The sequence below is a fragment of the Candoia aspera genome, chromosome 2, assembly GCF_035149785.1.
Source record: "Candoia aspera isolate rCanAsp1 chromosome 2, rCanAsp1.hap2, whole genome shotgun sequence".
NCBI lineage: Eukaryota > Metazoa > Chordata > Lepidosauria > Squamata > Boidae > Candoia > Candoia aspera.
The window spans coordinates 115,751,688-115,770,159 of record NC_086154.1 but is presented as its reverse complement, the minus strand read 5'-3'; the positions used below and the strand labels follow the sequence as shown (position 1 = coordinate 115,770,159).

General features: G+C 37.7%; 1 protein-coding gene across 3 annotated transcripts in view; it reads right to left on the bottom strand.

Annotated features, from left to right (window-relative positions):
* The window catches only part of RPTOR (regulatory associated protein of MTOR complex 1), a 420,855-nt gene that overhangs the window by 376,695 nt on the left and 25,688 nt on the right, over window positions 1-18,472 (bottom strand). For all 3 annotated transcript variants that reach the window (XM_063293407.1, XM_063293409.1, XM_063293408.1), the window contains exon 2: window positions 11,060-11,162. In XM_063293407.1, coding sequence (XP_063149477.1) covers window positions 11,060-11,162 — 103 coding nt within the window. The remainder of the gene's footprint in view (window positions 1-11,059; window positions 11,163-18,472) is intronic.

The window sequence follows — 18,472 nt, the reverse complement described above, 5'->3', positions numbered from 1 at the left end:
CTCCCTTGCTTTCATATCATGCCAAGTGTTTTATGACTGGCAAAATCCTGGAGGCTTAAACATTAAAATCATGTTTGTATTTATTCCTACAATACCTTTCCTTCAATGGGACTAAAGTTTTATCATATTTTCAGGAAAAATACAGTTCATTAATAAACGTACATCATATGAAAGTAAATACATATTTTCATAATTTACCATACAATTAGTGTTACCTTGGAGAGCCTGTGATCCCAGGTACAGCTAATAGAAATTTTCAAAACTACACAATTATAACCAGGAATGCAGTTGGCGAGAGAAGGGTTAATACTCCTTTTCCTTACACTATCTCTGTTACCAGGGCTTTGTGCATTCACAGGACATGATCCAACTCAGGGCGTACAAGACACCTCTTGTGTTTTTCCCCCTTATATTATCATAGCAAGTAATGTCACATGTTTATTTTAATTCTTAGACATGGAACAATTCCTCTCCACCCTCTTTCCAATAAACAACAGAGAACGGTAGTACAGGCTTGATTTATGTATACCTAGCCAAACATTTAAGAGTCAGCTTTCTTTCTTCTAGTTTGGCTCAAACTATATATATGCATTACCGTCATTATATTCTATATTTTTGCTTCCTATATATGGGAGAAGGAAGGAGTGATTATGTGGCTGGCTCTCTGTTTCTCTCTTTCTCGGGCTGGCTGAACATGATCTTTCCCATCTGTTTTGTTCAGCTTTCCATTAAAGCCATTTGCAGTGAGTGGAGCCATCCCTCATTGCATCTCTTCCTCCTTCAGTGAGTTTTCTCCAGAAACTCCACTGACCTCCACTTGGCTCTTCTGGAATCAACAATCCTTCAATAGCTAACACTGTCTAGAATCCATTTGGTTTGTCAGTTATTGCCTCCTTATTAAAAGCCTTTCCTTTAATCTCCAGCTTTCTCCTCCTCCTCAGCACAGCACCAGCCTCTGCCCCTCCCCTCCTTTTCTATGGGACAATATGCTATCTCTTCTACTCTAAGGTCCGCTATCAGCTAAAAAGAGCAACGTGTCTTCCAGGGCTTATATATGACAGGACAGCAGAGAGACATGGGTGACACTATACAGGTAGTCTTTGCTTATCAACCACTTGTTCAGCCACCATTCAAAGTTGCGATGGCGCTGAACACGTGGCACTTACTTTTTTAATATAATTTTTATTGAACAGGTTTTTCAACAGAATTAAAACAGTACAAATTTTGAATTAAAGAAGAATAGAGAAAAGTAATAAAATGAAAAAGAAATACAGAAAAAGAAAAGAAAGATTCTAAAGAAGCGGTGTCCAATCTTCTTGACAACAGTTATAGACACATTTATATTTTACCCTCTCTCTCTAAGATTATATCATAATGTATGCTCTCCCCTTATTTACTCAACCTATATGCTGTATATATATTAAAAGAACCTGGATTGGAAGAAGATGAGCGTGGTTTTAAAATTAGAGAAAGAAATATCAATAACCTTCCTGTGCAGATGATACTACTCTAATAGCTGAAAATACAAAGGATTTGCAAGCTCTAGTACTAAAAGTCAAGGAGAATAGTGAAAAAATGGGATTAAAATTAGTTATAAAGAAGACCAAACTAATGACACCAGGTAGAACAACCAGCCTTAGACTTGACAATGAAGATATCAAAGTGGTGGATAGCTTCTGCCTTTTAGGATCAACCATCAACAGTAAAGGAACAAGCAGTCATGAAATACGCCACAACCTAGCACTTGGTAAAGCAGCCATGAAGGCCCTGGAAAAAGTATTCAAATGGCATGATGTGTCTATACCTACAAAGATCAGAATTGTGCAAGCCATGGTATTCCCTGTGACATTCTATGGAAGCGCAAGTTGGACTTTGAAGAAGCAGGATCGGAACAGTATTGATGCTTTTGAACTTTGGTGTTGGAGAAGACTCCTGAGAAAACCGTGGACAGCCAAGAAAACAAACCAATGGACACTGAACAAATCAACTCCGAGTTCTCACCCAAGGCGCAAATGACCAGGCTCAAATTATTCTACTTTGGAGCCATTATGTGAAGATCTAGCTCTCTGGAGAAGGCTCTAATGCTAGGAAAGGTAGAAGGAAGGGAAAAAGAGGGTGTCCAACAACAGGGTGGATGGACTTAGTTACAGGGGCAATGAGTGCACCTTTGGAAGACCTGAAAGACCAGGTTAGGGACACATCGTCATGGAGAAAATCTATCTAAGAATCGACAACAACTTGATGGCACATAATCAATCAATCCATCAATCAAAAGAAAGGGGAAAGAGGGTTGCCCTCAGCACTCAAAGTCAACATGAACACACTTAACATAAATGGAAAGAGAAGGTGAGAAAGCTAACATTTACCTACATAATAAAAACAGACTGCTAAGGCATGAAGAAGGAGCTCACATATTTGTCCCGACTGTCCTCAGTATGCTTATATTTTTCTCTGAGAACAGAGTTAAAGGCATTTCTCCATACAGTACTATGCTTCTGGCAAAGTGAAGGATTAAAAACTGGACCTTTTCCAAATTATTCCCTGAAGCACCATGATAAATTTGTAACAACACATGCAAAGAGAGATTAATGAGATACAGTGCAAGTTCGGCCAAAAAAGAATCGTGTTCTTGTGTATTCTGAAATGTCAAGGGAAAATTTGTATGTTTAATGGAACCTATCTGACACTACGGACAAAAAAGGATAAATTTAGTATTGACTAGAGAAACTATAACAGTAGCTCTAGGTGAAAGGAACAGAGAAAATGGAGCAGACATCTTTCCCTATTCACAGTGTTAAAATAGTATTAACAAATTTTCAACATCACAGAAGTCTGCTATTACAGTAGCTAGTGCTTCCTCCCTCTATTCAGCTCATGCAAATAATACTACCAAAGAAACTCTATTCACTTCTAACAAATAGAGATAGTCAAAAGAAATCACAAAAGCTACAATCCATCATAAGGCCATAACAGTCACACAACCTGAAAATGGTTTAAACAAGACAGTACTATATCACAGAGCTGGATTATTTTAAACCTACCATTTTTTGATTGCTATCTTCAGATTAGCATTAAAAACTGAGATCAAGGTGACTGTCAGTGTAACCCTACAGTGATTAGTGAGCACAGTTTTTAGTTGCCTAACAACTTGGATGTTCTTTCATGACTATTTTCTGGTCTACCAAAATGTCCAGAAAACATGCAGAATTAACTGTAATGGTGAATAAAAGTATCAGGAAAGATCTGTAATCAACCTAATGACTGACAGGGATTAGCTAAAGCATACAAAAGAATGGAAAGGGAATGATAAAAAAGAGAATATATATACGGTATATATTCTCTCACACACAGACACGTACATATATATAATAGATACAAAGTTGATGTAAAACAGCTGTGCTGTACAGTGCTTCAGATATGAATAGCAACACAGTCCTGAAAAAAGAATGTGTTTGTTTGATTTAAGGAGTTGCTAATAGGTGTTATAAGCACCCATGTGCACTCTGCAGCATCTTTTCTCCTTTAAATCCAAAGTATGCGCAGCCCTAATAGATATAGATATGCATATATAGAGAAGGAATATTAGTTAGAATATCTTACTGATGTTTTAGAGGAAGGGGGTAAACAGTTTATATTTACAGGAATTTGGCAATTCACACATACAGTACATAGAATACTGTTCTAAAATGCGCTGTATGGATTGATCACTAGTAAGTACACAGCATAACTGAATCCATTTCTGTATTTAAATTAAGATACATTGGCATGGAAACTTCAGAAAATGTGGTGGGTTACTAAATAAATGTTTTCTACCCACTAATTGCTTCATGTCTGCTACTCTTGCCATAGCAAGAGTATATTTTGTTCAGAGTTCAAAAGTTACAATAATGCCTCATTCTAAATGATGAAGAGTAGGAAGAGAGCAAATGTGATTAAAATATATTTTTAGAGAGGTGGGACTTTTCCCACAATGATGTAATTTTTAAATACTGGATATAAATATATTTCAACATGTATAATAATTGTGTAACTGGGTTTTTTTTAAAATAAAGGCCATGATTGTGATGGACCTGTTTATTAATTTGACAATGGAACCCAAATTAAAATGTCCTCCAAAGTGTAGTAAAATGGCTAATTTTGAATAGATGCTTAGGGCTAATAGGTTTTCTTCCTTATTTTACTTTACTTTTCAGTATTTATTTTACTATACTGAAGTAAAAAATGCACTGCATTTATTCCACTTCTCCTTGCCTTAAAAAAAAGAACACATCTCATTACTATTTAATTACATGTTATTATTATAAGCAATGCTTCTAAGAGATTTTAACTATATAGTTCATATACCTGAAAGATAAGGTTCCTAGGCAGGATGGAGATTTGCCGTCACTTCTGTGTGTGTCTATGATTGTATGTCTGAATTACTTTTGATGTACTGTGGAATTCTAATTCCATTTAAAGGAAAGGGACAAGTCTACCATTGCTTTACAGTTAGCCCATCACCAAAAACATTAGAAAACCTTTCCATATTGCTAGCCTTAAGTCTGATGTACAGCTTCCATTACGCAGTGTATAAAAAGAAAGATTTCTGTTGAATTACATTGGCTTTATTCAGTATTCAACTCATTTCTAATACCATTAAACAACTTTTTTGCTTAGAATGCTGGAGGGCATACATCCTTCTTAATGACATTTTCTACACTCTTATTGTGACATTTAACATGTGGTCATAAAGCAGAACCAAAATAAAAGACAGGTATTTTTTTTTCTAAAAGAGTAAAGGAAAGGGGATATGTAAATGTTCTGGTTTATTTTGAAGTGGGGTAAGGGCTTAAGAATATTTATCTGGATTGCTTCTAGGGCTGGTTTGACTTCATCTTTAACTATTTGGATTAAGATGAATAAGGTATAATAATAAATGCTTGGTTTTAGGCTTAATATGATTAAGATTATTATAACTGTTGTATTATTAATTATAATGGCAGGCAATTTATATGCTTTTTGGTTTGATTTTTATTATAGTAGACAGAAATGTATAGAATAGTAGTAGGAAGGAAATAATTAAATAAATGTTATATTTCAGGGGGAAGTTAATTAGGAGGTTTATATTTATATATATTTCTTCTTTTTCTTTTAATATAAGGGGATGGAGCAACTATATTTAATAACTTTAATAATGTGCCAATTGAATGATTTATAGAAATAATGTGATTTTGGTTTAATATAGAGTAAGGAATTGATTATGGAAAATTTGTTGTATATCCTTGCTGTTAAATGTCGGAAGTCACCCCTTCTTGTAATAAAAAAAAATTCTCTTGTGTTTTCACTCTTTTTTAGTTTTTTCTTTTTTCTTTTTGTAGTTTTTTGCAGTTTTTATCTTTATCGTAAATCTAATAAAACTCTTACATTAAAAAAAAGAGTAAAGGAAATATTATGACAACATTGGCTATCACCTGGAGGGAAATCAGCACACCTAATAACCACAGCTTCCCAATTATGAATACACTAATGCTTTGCAGAGGAAGCAATTACAGATCTGTATAATACATCTACCCCTCTTCATTAGGACATAACTGTACATTTTAATTCCAGAAAGGACAAATTTAAGGAAAAGCAAATCAAACAGAGAGCAAGAACAGGAATCCACTGACAGGGAGCAGACACTGCAAAGAGAAGCCACCGCTTCTTAAGTCCTATCAAGCTGGGCCATTCAAAATGGCAGGGAAGAAGTGGCTTTTTCCCCTTTTGCTGAGAATTTATATTTCACTTATTTTCCTTTCACATGGCTTCAATGGGAGAAAAAATAATTCTGTCAGCTCCAGGGCTGTTTGTTTCACCCTGTCCAGGACACATTAGAGAAGCAAAGGGATTAGAATGCAACCTGTGCCCGCCTTGCTTCTGCACTCACAACACGTGCAGGCATGCAAACACACAGACACAGAGCAAAAGCGATAGAGGAGATTCCCAGCATCACACTGGGGAGGGCTTCCACTGCAGAAAGGAAGCCTGAATGGTGCAGGGGGGAGTCTACAACATGCCAATGTTTCTCAGCAATATTCTCTGGTGGCTTATGATTTTTCCCATTACGGTTATTAAAATGCCATCTTATTTTTAAAACATCACAAGTACAAATATAAACATCACATAGAGCGGTACCGGTAAAAAAAAACAGGAGGGTGTCCAACACCAGTGAACCCCTGTTGCAAAATGCCCTGCCTTTCTTTCTCTTCTCATTTTGTATCCTGAAAATCCTGAAGCACAGAGAGCATGGAATGAAGTAACATCTGCTTCATTACCTTACTGCTCTCCTGCCATTGGCTTTTGGACTGCAGGTGTGGTGAAGGAGACTCAAGCTATTGTCTCTTCCAGTTTTCATACCAAAATGACTACAGAAGGAATCTTGACATTTTTCTAGCATTCTCTTGTTCGGCTAGCAAACCATAGCCAGCTGGAACAAAACACGTTCAAATCCTCTTGGACAATGAAAAATTGTGCAGAGCAACATTATTGAGCTGGTTATCTGCTACCTACATGGCACCCTGAGCAAACAAGTGCAGACTGAGAAGTACTGCAATACCAAAGTCTAGGCAGAGGTAATCAGCATGCTAAGTCAAGGGGAAAGAGAAGAGTCATCACAATCAGTGCATCTTAGTGCAATGATTCCTACAAACTTAAAATGAAGGTTATTAAAATACTCCAACCCTAGAGCACTGTTTCTCAACCTTAGCAACGTCAAGATGTGTCGACTTCAACTTCCCCATGGCTGGCTGGGGAATTCTGGGAGTTGAAATCCACACATCTTAAAGTTGCTAAGGTTGAGAAACACTGCAATAGAATTACTCCACTGTTCTTTTAAAAATGTGTTTGTGGGATTTAGACTGAGCTCTTAAAAGCAGGGAGAAATCTATAGTTATTGCCGTACAGCTGAACAAACATGCATAAAATTCTAAGCCATTGTTAACATCTCTGCAGCAAATGCCAAAGTCACTTCTTTAAATCCTTCTGTTTTCTTAGCAACTGCATTAAACCTGATGTTGCAGTCACTTTATGGGCTAAGAAAATAAAACAAATCTTTATAAATAAATAAGGCTACTAAGATGAAATATCCAGACAATACCAACAGGAAGGCCCCTGTGCTGTTGTATTTTTAAAGTAAGTAACTTGTATGTATTAAAATACTGCATAGCCTTGGGATGGTGTAGCGTTTTGTTCATACTATTAAAATGCGTTATCTTATTAAAGCCAAAGAGTCACCAAAAATTTCTCTGAGCAATATTACATATATTGGAAAATAGCTGACTGTCACGCTCCCAGATCAAACGTCCACAGAACATCTGATCTGACTCACATGCATGAATGAGTCAACCCAGGTTGAGACTTGCGAGTCAGTAGAAATGGTAGGGGGAACCAGCTAGGAGTGTGAAAACATCTTGTTTGGACTATCTCTGGCATCCAAGGTCGACTGGCAGAGACACCTGCACAGAACTGAACAAACTGGCACAAAAAAGGGGGCTGCATACCAAAGAAGGGGGAGGGGTGGAATTCATTGGACTGTTTAACTTGGGGAAAGCAGAGGAACATCTATTTGCAACTTTTTCTCTGAACTGCACATTTCAATATCATTAAAGAGATTACTACTTAGCATGTATGAATCAAATTTAACGGTAAATTCTCGAGGGCCGATCCCAGTCGGTGTTCATAGGAGAGGAGAGATTGGGCCCATGGCCCCTCCTTTGTGGGGTTCTGCAGGGTTCAGTACTCTCTCCCCTCATTTTTAACATCTACATGAAACTGCTGGGCGAGATCATCCGTCTCCATGGGATGAGGTATCATCAATATGCAGATGATACTCAGCTATACAACTCTACCCTGGGGGAAGTACGTGATGCTGTGGCTGCCCTTTCCAGGTGCCTGGGGGCTGTTGGGGTCTGGATGGGGAACAACAGGCTTCAGATGAACCCTGGTAAGACGGAGTGGCTGTGGGTTAATGGCCCCTCAGCTCCTAGGAATTTGCCATCTTTAGTTCTGGATGGGGCTGCACTGCCCCAGACAGACCTGGTGTGTAACTTGGGGGTCCTTCTGGACTCACAACTCCTGCTCAAAGAGCAGGTGGCAGTCATGGGCAGAAGGGCCTTTGCGCAACTTCATGTTGTGCGCCAGTTACACCCCTTCCTGGAGTGAGAGACCCTTTGAACGGTCACTCATGCCCTGGTCATCTCCCATATAGACTACTGCAATGCGCTCTACAGGGGGCTACTCTTGAAGAGTATCTGGAAGCTACAGCTGGTCCAAAATGCAGATGCGCAGGCGATTTTGGGTGCTTCAAGATCAGCACATATAACTCCTTTGCTCTGTGAGCTGCACTGAGTTCCAGTTTGCTTCCGGGTCCAATTCAAGGTGTTGGTTATCACCTTTAAAGCCTGGGTCCAGGTTACCTAAGGGACCATCTCATCCCCGTTACATCAACCCGTCCCATCTGGTCGTGCAGAGAGGGCATGCTTCGGACCCCGTCTGTAAGAGAATTCCATCTGGTGGGGTCCAGGAGGCGGGCCTTCTCTGCAGCAGAACTTCCTTCCCCTGGAAGTAAGGTTAGCCCCCTCCTTCCTAGACTTCAGAAAACATCTGAAGACCTGGTTCTGCTACCAGGCTTGGAGTGGGGAGAGGAAGAGCCATTCTTGGGGCTGGTTGGTTCCCTAGTCCTACTGGGACCGGTCTTATGGGTGGAATTAGATCTACCATCATTTGGATCTGTTCACTGGCTCTACCACACACAAGTTTATGTTGTTAGCAAATAGCCATCAGTGGTTTATGTTGTTATTTCCCAACTGGTGTGGTTAATTTAAAGTTTGTTTGTTTCTTTGTTTAATTTCTATCCCACCTTTATTATTTTTATAAATAAATCAAGGCGGGGAACATACCTAATATTCCTTCCTCCTCCTATTTTCCCCACAACAACCCTGTGAGGTGAGTTGGGCTGAGAGAGAGGCACTGCCCAAGGTCTCCCAGCCGGCTTTCATGCCTAAGGCGGGACTTGAACAGACAGCCTCCTGGTTTCTAGCTCAGCACCTTAACCACTAGACCAAACTGGCTCTCTAGCATGTTATCTAAACTTATCAGAAAACAGATTTGGTTTTCACTAGGCTTGTTTGTGGCTATTTTTATGAGGCAGAATGCAGCATGCTTTCTAACTTTCAAATCACATGCTAAGTCCTAAACTAATCAGCAATTATTGTTTCGTACCACATACAAAGTGGCTACACATAAACTTACATGAGGATGTTTAAATTAGCCCTTTTTATTGTAATCAAAAATCTTCAACAAAAATTATAGATGTGTTTTATTACATGATACAAAACCCAAATATCTTTTTTATCATATGATACAAGCTCATGCTGTTCAACTTAAAATAGCATAACCAGGGGGAAAAGGGGAGCCAGTTTGGTGTACTGGTTAAGGCACCAGGCTAGAAACTGGGAGACCGTGACTTCTAGTCCCATCTTAGGCACAAAGCCAGCTGGGTGATCTTGGGCCAGACACACACTCTCAGCCTTAGGAAGGAGGCAAGGGCAAACCATTTCCAAAAATGTACTGCAGGGACATTTGCCAAGACTTAAGACAGACTCAAAGGCACATTAAAAAAAAATCAGGGAAGAATAAAATGATTCTGTGTATTTCATATGGCTATATTCTGGATAATGCAAGTTGAATGTTGAATAAATATTCAAGAAATACTGAATATTAAATAAAGACAAAATAAGGACTTTCAAAGCAGCCAGAAAAATTGATTGGTATCTAGTTTACATTTCTAACACTAGGGGCCTATACAGAATTGTTTTCAGCGCTTACTTCACAATTAAAGGCGGCTGTGCTGCGTCCTCTCCTCAGGAAGACATTATTGAACCCAAAGGTCCTGGACAATAATCATCCAGTCTCCAACCTTCACTTGGTGAAGAGGGTGGCTGGGCTTCAGTTCCAGAGGAGCCTGGAGGAAGCAGATTATTTGGACCTGTTTCAGAGTGGGGTTTAGTACAGAGCAGCATTGGCTGTATTTGTGGATGACTTGTGGCAGAACCCGGATGGGAATGATGCATCCACCGTTCTGCTCCTGGACCTCTTATCAGCTTTCAGTGCTGTCTACCACAGTATCCTATTGGACCAGCTTCAGAGGTTTTGGTGGGAGGCACTGTTTTATGGTGGTTCTCCTCCTTTCTCTGTGGCCAGTTTCAATTGGTATTGACAGGTAGGAAGAGCACCCACCACCTCTTCCTTGCGGGGTGCTGCAGGGTTCAACACTTTCTCCCTTTCTGTTTAACATCTACATGAAACCGCTGGGTGAGGTCATCTGCCAGTATGGTGTATTGATGATACTCAGTTATGTATCTCAACCCCGGGCTGACCAAGTGATGCTGTCAAAGTCCTGACGCAGTGCCTGGAGGCCGTACAGGCCTGGATGGGGAGGAAGAGGCTCAATCCTGACAAGACTGAGGGGCTTAGTTTGTTTGATCTGCCTGGTTCCAGAGAGTTTCTATCTTTACTCTTTAATGGGGTTGTACTTTCCCATGTGAGAATAGCGCGCAATCTGGCAATCAGGTGGGGGTTCTTTCACCTTCTGCTTGTCAAGCAGGTGGGAGCTGTTGCCAAGAGGGTCTTTGCATAGGTACATGTAATGCTCCAGTTGCATCCTTTCTTGGGCTGGGAACCCCCTCAGATAGTCACGCATGCCTGATTACCTCATGACTGGGTCACTTAATTAATTGATTGATTGATTGATTAATTGATTGATTGATTGATTGATTGATGGAATGTCCTTCTTGGGGATATTCACCTGGGCCTGAGGACAAATCTCTTTAAGAAGCACCATAAACTATTCTTATGAGATTTGAATTTCAACAAGTTAAAAATAAGCCAATTAACAAAGGCCAACATGCATTTTTGTACTACTATTTATTTCAATGTGTATTTAGCACAGATTTCCACTGAATGTATTGTCACCTTTACCTGGAATTGCAAGACAAAGTAATTTAAACGTTTAGATGAACAAATAATGTTCAAAAGGGCTTACCTATCCAGCATTCAAGACGAGCACATGGAGTTGTCTTTACCACATCAGGAGGATCCACACCTACATTCAGGCACAGTACTAAGGCAACACTAACAGTCTTCATCTAGAAAATTAAAAAAAAAAAATGGTAAGCAACATTTATTAAGATGTTTCTATACCATAACTGACCTGAAGATATTTGTTTTTATTTGTAAATACTAATAAGCAATAAAGGAACCTATACTGATCTTTTGTTTGAATCTGAGCATTTCATTTGAACTATTAGCAAATTCTGTACATTAAACTCCTAAATGAAGGTTTTTGTCCTCAGTTTCCATTCTCCCAAAGAGAACAAATTACATTATTTCTTCCATCTACTATCTTTGAATTTAAGCACATCTCCATGAGCGTCTGTACTTAAATAAGAAATCAATCTGCTTTATCCAACAATAATAGAATGTATGTTACAGCTGTTACATGCAAGAGATGGATGCAATAATTCAGCAAGAAAAATTCTGTTCCTATTTCACTCCATCAGTACTATGAAAGACATGAGTAAGCATTGGTAGAATAATCTAATAACTGAAGACGATTAATAAAGTGGAATAATAGTCTTAATTAGGACCACCTGCTTTGTTGGACCTTTCTTATTCAGTTTTATTGGCCTGTCCTTGGCTTTTAGCTGCAGTTGCATGTAAGATTTTAGTTCTGTCTGAGCTGGATATTATTACTGCAGATATTTACTGAGTTCATTCATTTGTGTTGGGCAGGATTTTATAATGTAAACAACCTCCTGAAGGCTTTTAGCATAAAAGTCAGCTGAATCCTGTATTTTAAATAAATAAATGGAATTAGATGGCTTAATTGCAAGTAAAATAACCTTTTGCATCCAGCCTATTCAATATATACTCATAGTGCCTGTATTTTTATCTGAACAAAACGTAAAAACAGGTATTGTGATGGCAAGAAAGAATAATTTCCTGTGTCCATATGGAAAAGCTTATGTAATGTGAAGTTTATTGGTTCTTTCAGGGCACTGAAACACTGTCCTAAATTAATTATTAATTTAGCATGTGGATGCACTACTAAAAATATTACCACCATTAGTAAATTTGTTGGCAAGGTTGATCTGAACCTTCTGAAACTTTAAGTGTAGTGTCAGATCTTCTTAAATAAGTAACATTTTCTCCAAACAGATTTCCATATATGAGGAAGAAGCCAAGTCAATTTTTAATACCTCAGCTAAATACAATTAGCTCTATTTCCACTTATATGAGAACACTATTAAATACAAAAAAGAAGCCTACACATGAATATGCTGATTTCCAAACCTCCTTTCATTTTCAAAGATTTGGTTCAGTCCTTCTTTTTTCAAACGATTACACATTACAGCCTGTATGTATGTATAATTTTCTTAAACTCTTCCTTCCATAGCCCTTTGTGCAACTCCACAGAAAATTCTGCCAAATATCATGGATTAGGCAAGTCCCACTGAAATGCTTTATTAAAAAATAATGAAAACACATTATACAAGATTTCCATATCAATAATGCAACATAGCAAACCTTAAGTGGCTGCCCAGGAAGCGAGCAAAACAAAAAGAGCCTTAATTTTTTTATACTAATCTTTAACAGTAATCTCTTAAAATGAACAGCATCTACTTCATGTGGATCTTGAACTACGATTCTACCTCAGGCTAAACATACATAAAAAAAGGAGTCTTATTCCAGCATAGTGTATATTTTCAGGATAAATTCAGGGCTAACAGGGAAATCTAAGTGCATTGCTTGGTCCACATCTTTAAAACAACAAACAAACCTAATTTACCCTCCATAGGTTATTACTGTATACCAGGCAGGATATTGTACAGTGCTCATAAAAGAGAATGACATACAGAAATGTGTCTGTTAGGAGAAACGCATATAAAAATGGATGTCTTAATAAAAAAAGTCCCCTGCCAAAAGCCTTTTCTTTCTTCTCCTGACCATTCACTGGGTACCTGGGTATCAAAGGAGCATGCAAGACAAACTACAGTATGCTATGTTTTTTCTTTAAAGTGAACTTGATCTCCTGAACGACAAGCAATCTGCATCACCCACTGATTTTTGGCATAATTTACAAATAAAAAAACTAAAGAAAATGGTCATGAAATATACCAACACAAACACACATGTACTAGAAGCAAAGTAACATATTATGACAGATGAAAAAAATCAGAATGTATAAAGATACTTCAAATCTTTGCTGGAAATGTGAATACCATGAAGGGGCATTTGATCATGTTTGGTGGACTGGTAAAAAAGGCAAAAAAAAAATGGATACATATACATACATTAATTCAGAAGATTTTAAAGATTGAAGTACAACTGAAACCAGAGACTTTTCTTTTGGGACGAGTGGACAGGCAACTAGAAAAAAGTCATGGAACTTTGTTTTTATATATGACAACTGCAGCAAGATCATTATATGCTCAAAAGTGGAAAAATTCAATGCTACCCACAATAGAAGAATGGTTGGTGAAGATGATGGGGCTTGCAGAGATTGCTAAATTAAATTCCTTGATAGAGAAAAGCCAATATCTACATTTATGGTTGACTGGAAACCCCTTATAGACTTTTTCATGAAATGGGAAAAAAATGATTTGTGGTTTTGATGATTTGGAAAAAAATGGATAATAGAAAAAAAGTGAGCTTTTTTGTAATCATAGAGTAAGAGATAACTTTGTAATCATACTTATATTTGCTGCAGAGAAAATCAGAAGCTTCTTTTTATTTCTTTTTCACTGCACTTTCATTCATTCTTTCTTCCGTTCTTTTTTTCTTTCTTCTTTCTATCTTGTATTAGTTTGTTAGTTTTATGTTCTCTTTAAAACTTAACAAAATTTATTAAAAAAGAAAAAAAGAAACAAAATCAGGACAAAGCCTGAAGTTCTATGCACAAAGCATTTTATACTCCTTTATACTGTGAATAAGAAACCCCAAACAACTGAAAATAAATTACCTGACCATGTACTTGCCTTAGAATTGTATTATCAGATTTCAAACCAATAAAGCAAAAATAAAAAGATTGTGAAATAAAGTATATTGTAATATCATAATAAGAACCAAACAAGAAATAAGAAATTGTATGTGTACATAATTTATTATTTTCCCTTGTGATTTCAAGTAGTCCTTGGGTTATGTCCATTCATTCAGTGAACATTCGAAATTATGACGACACCGAACAAGGGGGACTTATGGCCGGTCCTCGGAGTTCCAGCTGTTGCAGCATCCCTGTGGTCACGTGATTGCAATCAGGCCACTCAGCACCCAGCTCGCAATTACGACATCACAGTAAGCTGCGGTCACGATTGCAATTTCTGACATTCCCTGCCAGCTTCCCACAAGCAAAGTCAATGGGGAAGCCTGCAGGAAGTCAGAAGTCATGGTCACATGAGATCCTCACTTAATGACAGCAACCAGGACTTTTGGAATTGCCATTGCTAAGTAGCGTGGTCACATAACATCACGCTTTATGACCGTGTCATTTAGCAACAGCAATTCCAGCCTCAGTTGCCATTGAAAGCTGAGGACTACCTGCATATAAAATGAGCTTTATAAACAGTAACTTCCTTTGCCATTTCTGACATGTAAAACTATTTCCAAACATAAACAGTTTTTTTAGAACCGAAAACAATGCTGCGATTCTGAATGAGATAAAACAGATATGTCAATGACCAAATCATAAGATGTAAGCCAGTTATGGAGGAGTCATGCTCATGCCCAGATGGCATCAGAAACATTTACGAAGACCTTGCAACTATTCAACTCAGACAAAGGCACACAGAAAAATACAAAGGTCCATAACGTTATTTACTCCAGAAGCTAACCAGGTTTAAAATGTTAAGTTTTCTAGAGATACTGCCCAATCTGGGCACTTTGGGGACCCCTACCCAATCTAAAAACCTTCAGATATAATGGTACTTGTGGTGGAGCTCGGAGCTAGGAAGGAAGAGAGTGCATTCCAGGGTGATAAGCATTCTCACAGCTTGCACAGCTTGGAGAATGCAGGGGGGCCGAGGAATAAAGTTAGACTAGCACCGCCCTAGATTCCCAAGAGTATTTTTCCCTTTAGCTCAGTTAAGAAGCCTTTAGTCTGGCAGATTCTGTATATGGTAGAAAACAATAAAGGAACTAGAGTTGCAGTTTGACTCAGCATGGTTTACTTCACCAATTACCTTCACAGTACTGCAATTTTAAAAACTCCTAAGTAGATACCCTTCAAAGGGATTTCCAGAAATTCTAGATCCTGCAGTCCCACCACTTGGAGGTACCTTATAGACTGCAGAATATAGACTATTCTGACTTTGCATGTGGAAATAAGGACACATAAGGACTACAGATGATCAATATATAGAGATCCTATTTATCTGTATTTTTCAGGTAAGTAATTCATACATGGTAGATCAACATTTAAGTTCTAGAACTCTCAAGCTGGATATAACAAACACCTTAAGTAAGACTGGAGGTAAAATGCAAGGGGATAGGCTCATATAATTTTTTCCTTTATCAGAATAAAACAAATTGGACTATTATTAATGAATTTCAACATATTTCTTTAAAAGTACAGAAATTAAAGTAAAAATGCATTTTAAAATGTTCATAATTTTAACTAGTTCAAAGATATAATCATGGCTAATAGTACTTTTTAATTATCTTATAGATTGTTAATGGCAACATACAGAAATAACAGATTACAAACCTGATCATCCATATGTTCTTACCTTTCCTTCTAAAGTACAATGGCAACAAAGGTCAATGAACAGAGGAAGGGGAATGGGTTGAACAGAATAGATGGAACCTTCCTTACTAATTATTTATATTTATTTAATGTACATCATATTCATCCTCACATAATACTTATCATTCTAGCACAGTGGTGTATCAAGGGGAGGAGTACAATGTTCTCTTTGTATACAGTGCCTTGTAATATTCTGTCTTAAGGATTTCATGGAAGCTAGTTAGAACTGATATGATCTTGACTACTTATCTTCCTACGCAGACTTTTCCTGGTTTGATTAAAACATTTCTGGAAACATCATCATCCACAACAACAAATGGCACTGTATAAGTATGAAATGCTGATTTAATCTAATACCAAGACAGATTTTAAAGTCAGGTCTGCATGGTACAGGGGGAAGATTTCCACTATTTCCCATAGAAAGCTGTTCTATGTGATAGTCAAGCTCAGCACTGTAGCTAGTGACATTAACACATTTTTCATTAAAGCTATTACACAAAAAAGTTTATTACCTATAGCTACAGTTACCATTAAAAAAAAGTTTGGTACAATTCAGTGAAAGAATCAGGTATTCTAACAACTTAAGGGCTGGAAAACCCGGAGCAACTACTAACCGCCCAGAGTCCCTCTTTTGGGGGAGATGGGTGGTGATGAAATTTGATAAATAATAAATAAACTACTTCATTTACAGGAGTCCCTAACTCCATAGTCACAGATATGGCTCCTCATTATTTTTATACTGATCTACAAGAAACAAAAATTTGTTGATACCAGAATATATTAACTGTCATGCCTCCATGTGATCTTACTATGCAGAGCATGGGACAAAAGAGTATTGCAGGAGCCTAAAAGAAATTACCATGGGGAGTAAGTCATGTTGTATGATACCAGCTTGCTCTGGAGCCTCCCTGCCGGGGAAAAATGGAAATACTTGAAAACAATTCCTTATATGCCAGAGAGGTCCTGCAGTTGTGTTGTTCTATTTGATAGAATGATTTAAAGCTGGAGAAAGTTATCTAGCAGTGTAACACAGTACAGTTTTCATGTTGGTCACCAAGTAGATACTTTAACTAAAGCTATAAACACACTCTGTAGCCAAAAAAGCGAAAAAGACTAGCTGTCATCTATGAAGCTGATGGTGTTCAGATACAGTATGTGGAGCTGAAGATTCAGTAATCTTCAAGAAGCAAAAGACTAAATAGTTAGCTAGCCAAGGAAAATTTTGAAAAAAAGGCAATATCAAACAATCACAAATTTAAGCCCACCTATCACTAATGCCTCATCATTACATATATGTACCAGGTACATATATGGCGCATAGCTGAGTATTGCAAATATTACAGGGATAACAGGGAACCTTTTTAATCCATTCATTCACATACCTGCATTCAAGTGAAGCTCCATCATATGTGCAGAGGTACAATGGGCTATGCACATACTATAATAATTCTGGTCACTTATAAAAAAAATAATAAAGTAGCCTTGGTTGTCCTAAAGACATAAATATATATAGAACTTTCACTGAATACTTTCTTCGGATCTGGGCTTTGCACATTTGTATTACCAGTGTTAAATTATAAAGATGAAAGGCTATTCAAATGTGCTTCACTATACAGTACAGATCTGTAGTATCTAATCAACAATTGCCAATTGGGTTTGTGCCCTTATCTTGTCCAGGGTTTCTAATTCAATGTTAACAACAAGAAAAAAATCTTGTCAAAAATATGAACTCTGATATATCAATGACAGTAGAAGGAAACTTAAGACCTAAACATCAGCAAGGCTGCCACGTGATCACAAAAATGATTTTTTTTAATGCACCATTCCATGAACATTGATTACATAATTCCTCTCTGAAAATTCCACATTGGGGGGATCTTTCTCTGATGAGTATTTTTGTAAATAGAATTCAGTATTCCCACACCTATAAAATGGAAAGCCACCTGCATCTCTATATCCCTTGGGTGTTCATTAAGATTCACAATGTTTTTTCTCAGACAAGGAAAAAAAAACATGAAAGCAAAGCTGGAACCACACAAATGTATAATTTATAAAGAAAGCAAAAAATTAGAGCAAACTGAAAAGAGATTGTGTTGAACGCCTAGGGAAGACTGAATGGAGAGACTCCCTAGTGTTTCAGAGCAAAAAATTTACTGTCTTCACAATCTCCACCAGCTTCCACACAAGTATCTTGCTGTCAAATGCAAACTGACATATAGGATGCATCCCAAAATGAATTGTCAATCAAAATGCATTACTTAATATGGATACAATTCTGACTGTAGTATAACTGTTTGCCTTATGTTTTCTTGGGTCTCTACGGCAAGTCCTGTGGCCAACCTCTGCCTCACTACCTACTTTCAGTTTGATGGACAAATACACCAACAAATCGGAGGAACACCCATGGGATCACCACTCTGAGGACTCATAGCAAAGACTGCAATGCAACGTCTAGAAACTATCACACATACAACCAAAAGTATGGATCCAGTATGTAGACAACGCCTTCGTCATAATAAAAAAGAACAACTAGAGAAGACACATGAAACAATCAACATCATCTTCCAAGGAATAAAATTCACAAGGGAAGAAGAAAACAACAACACACTCCCCTTTCTGGATATCCTCATCAGCAGAGGAAATGACAGCAAATTA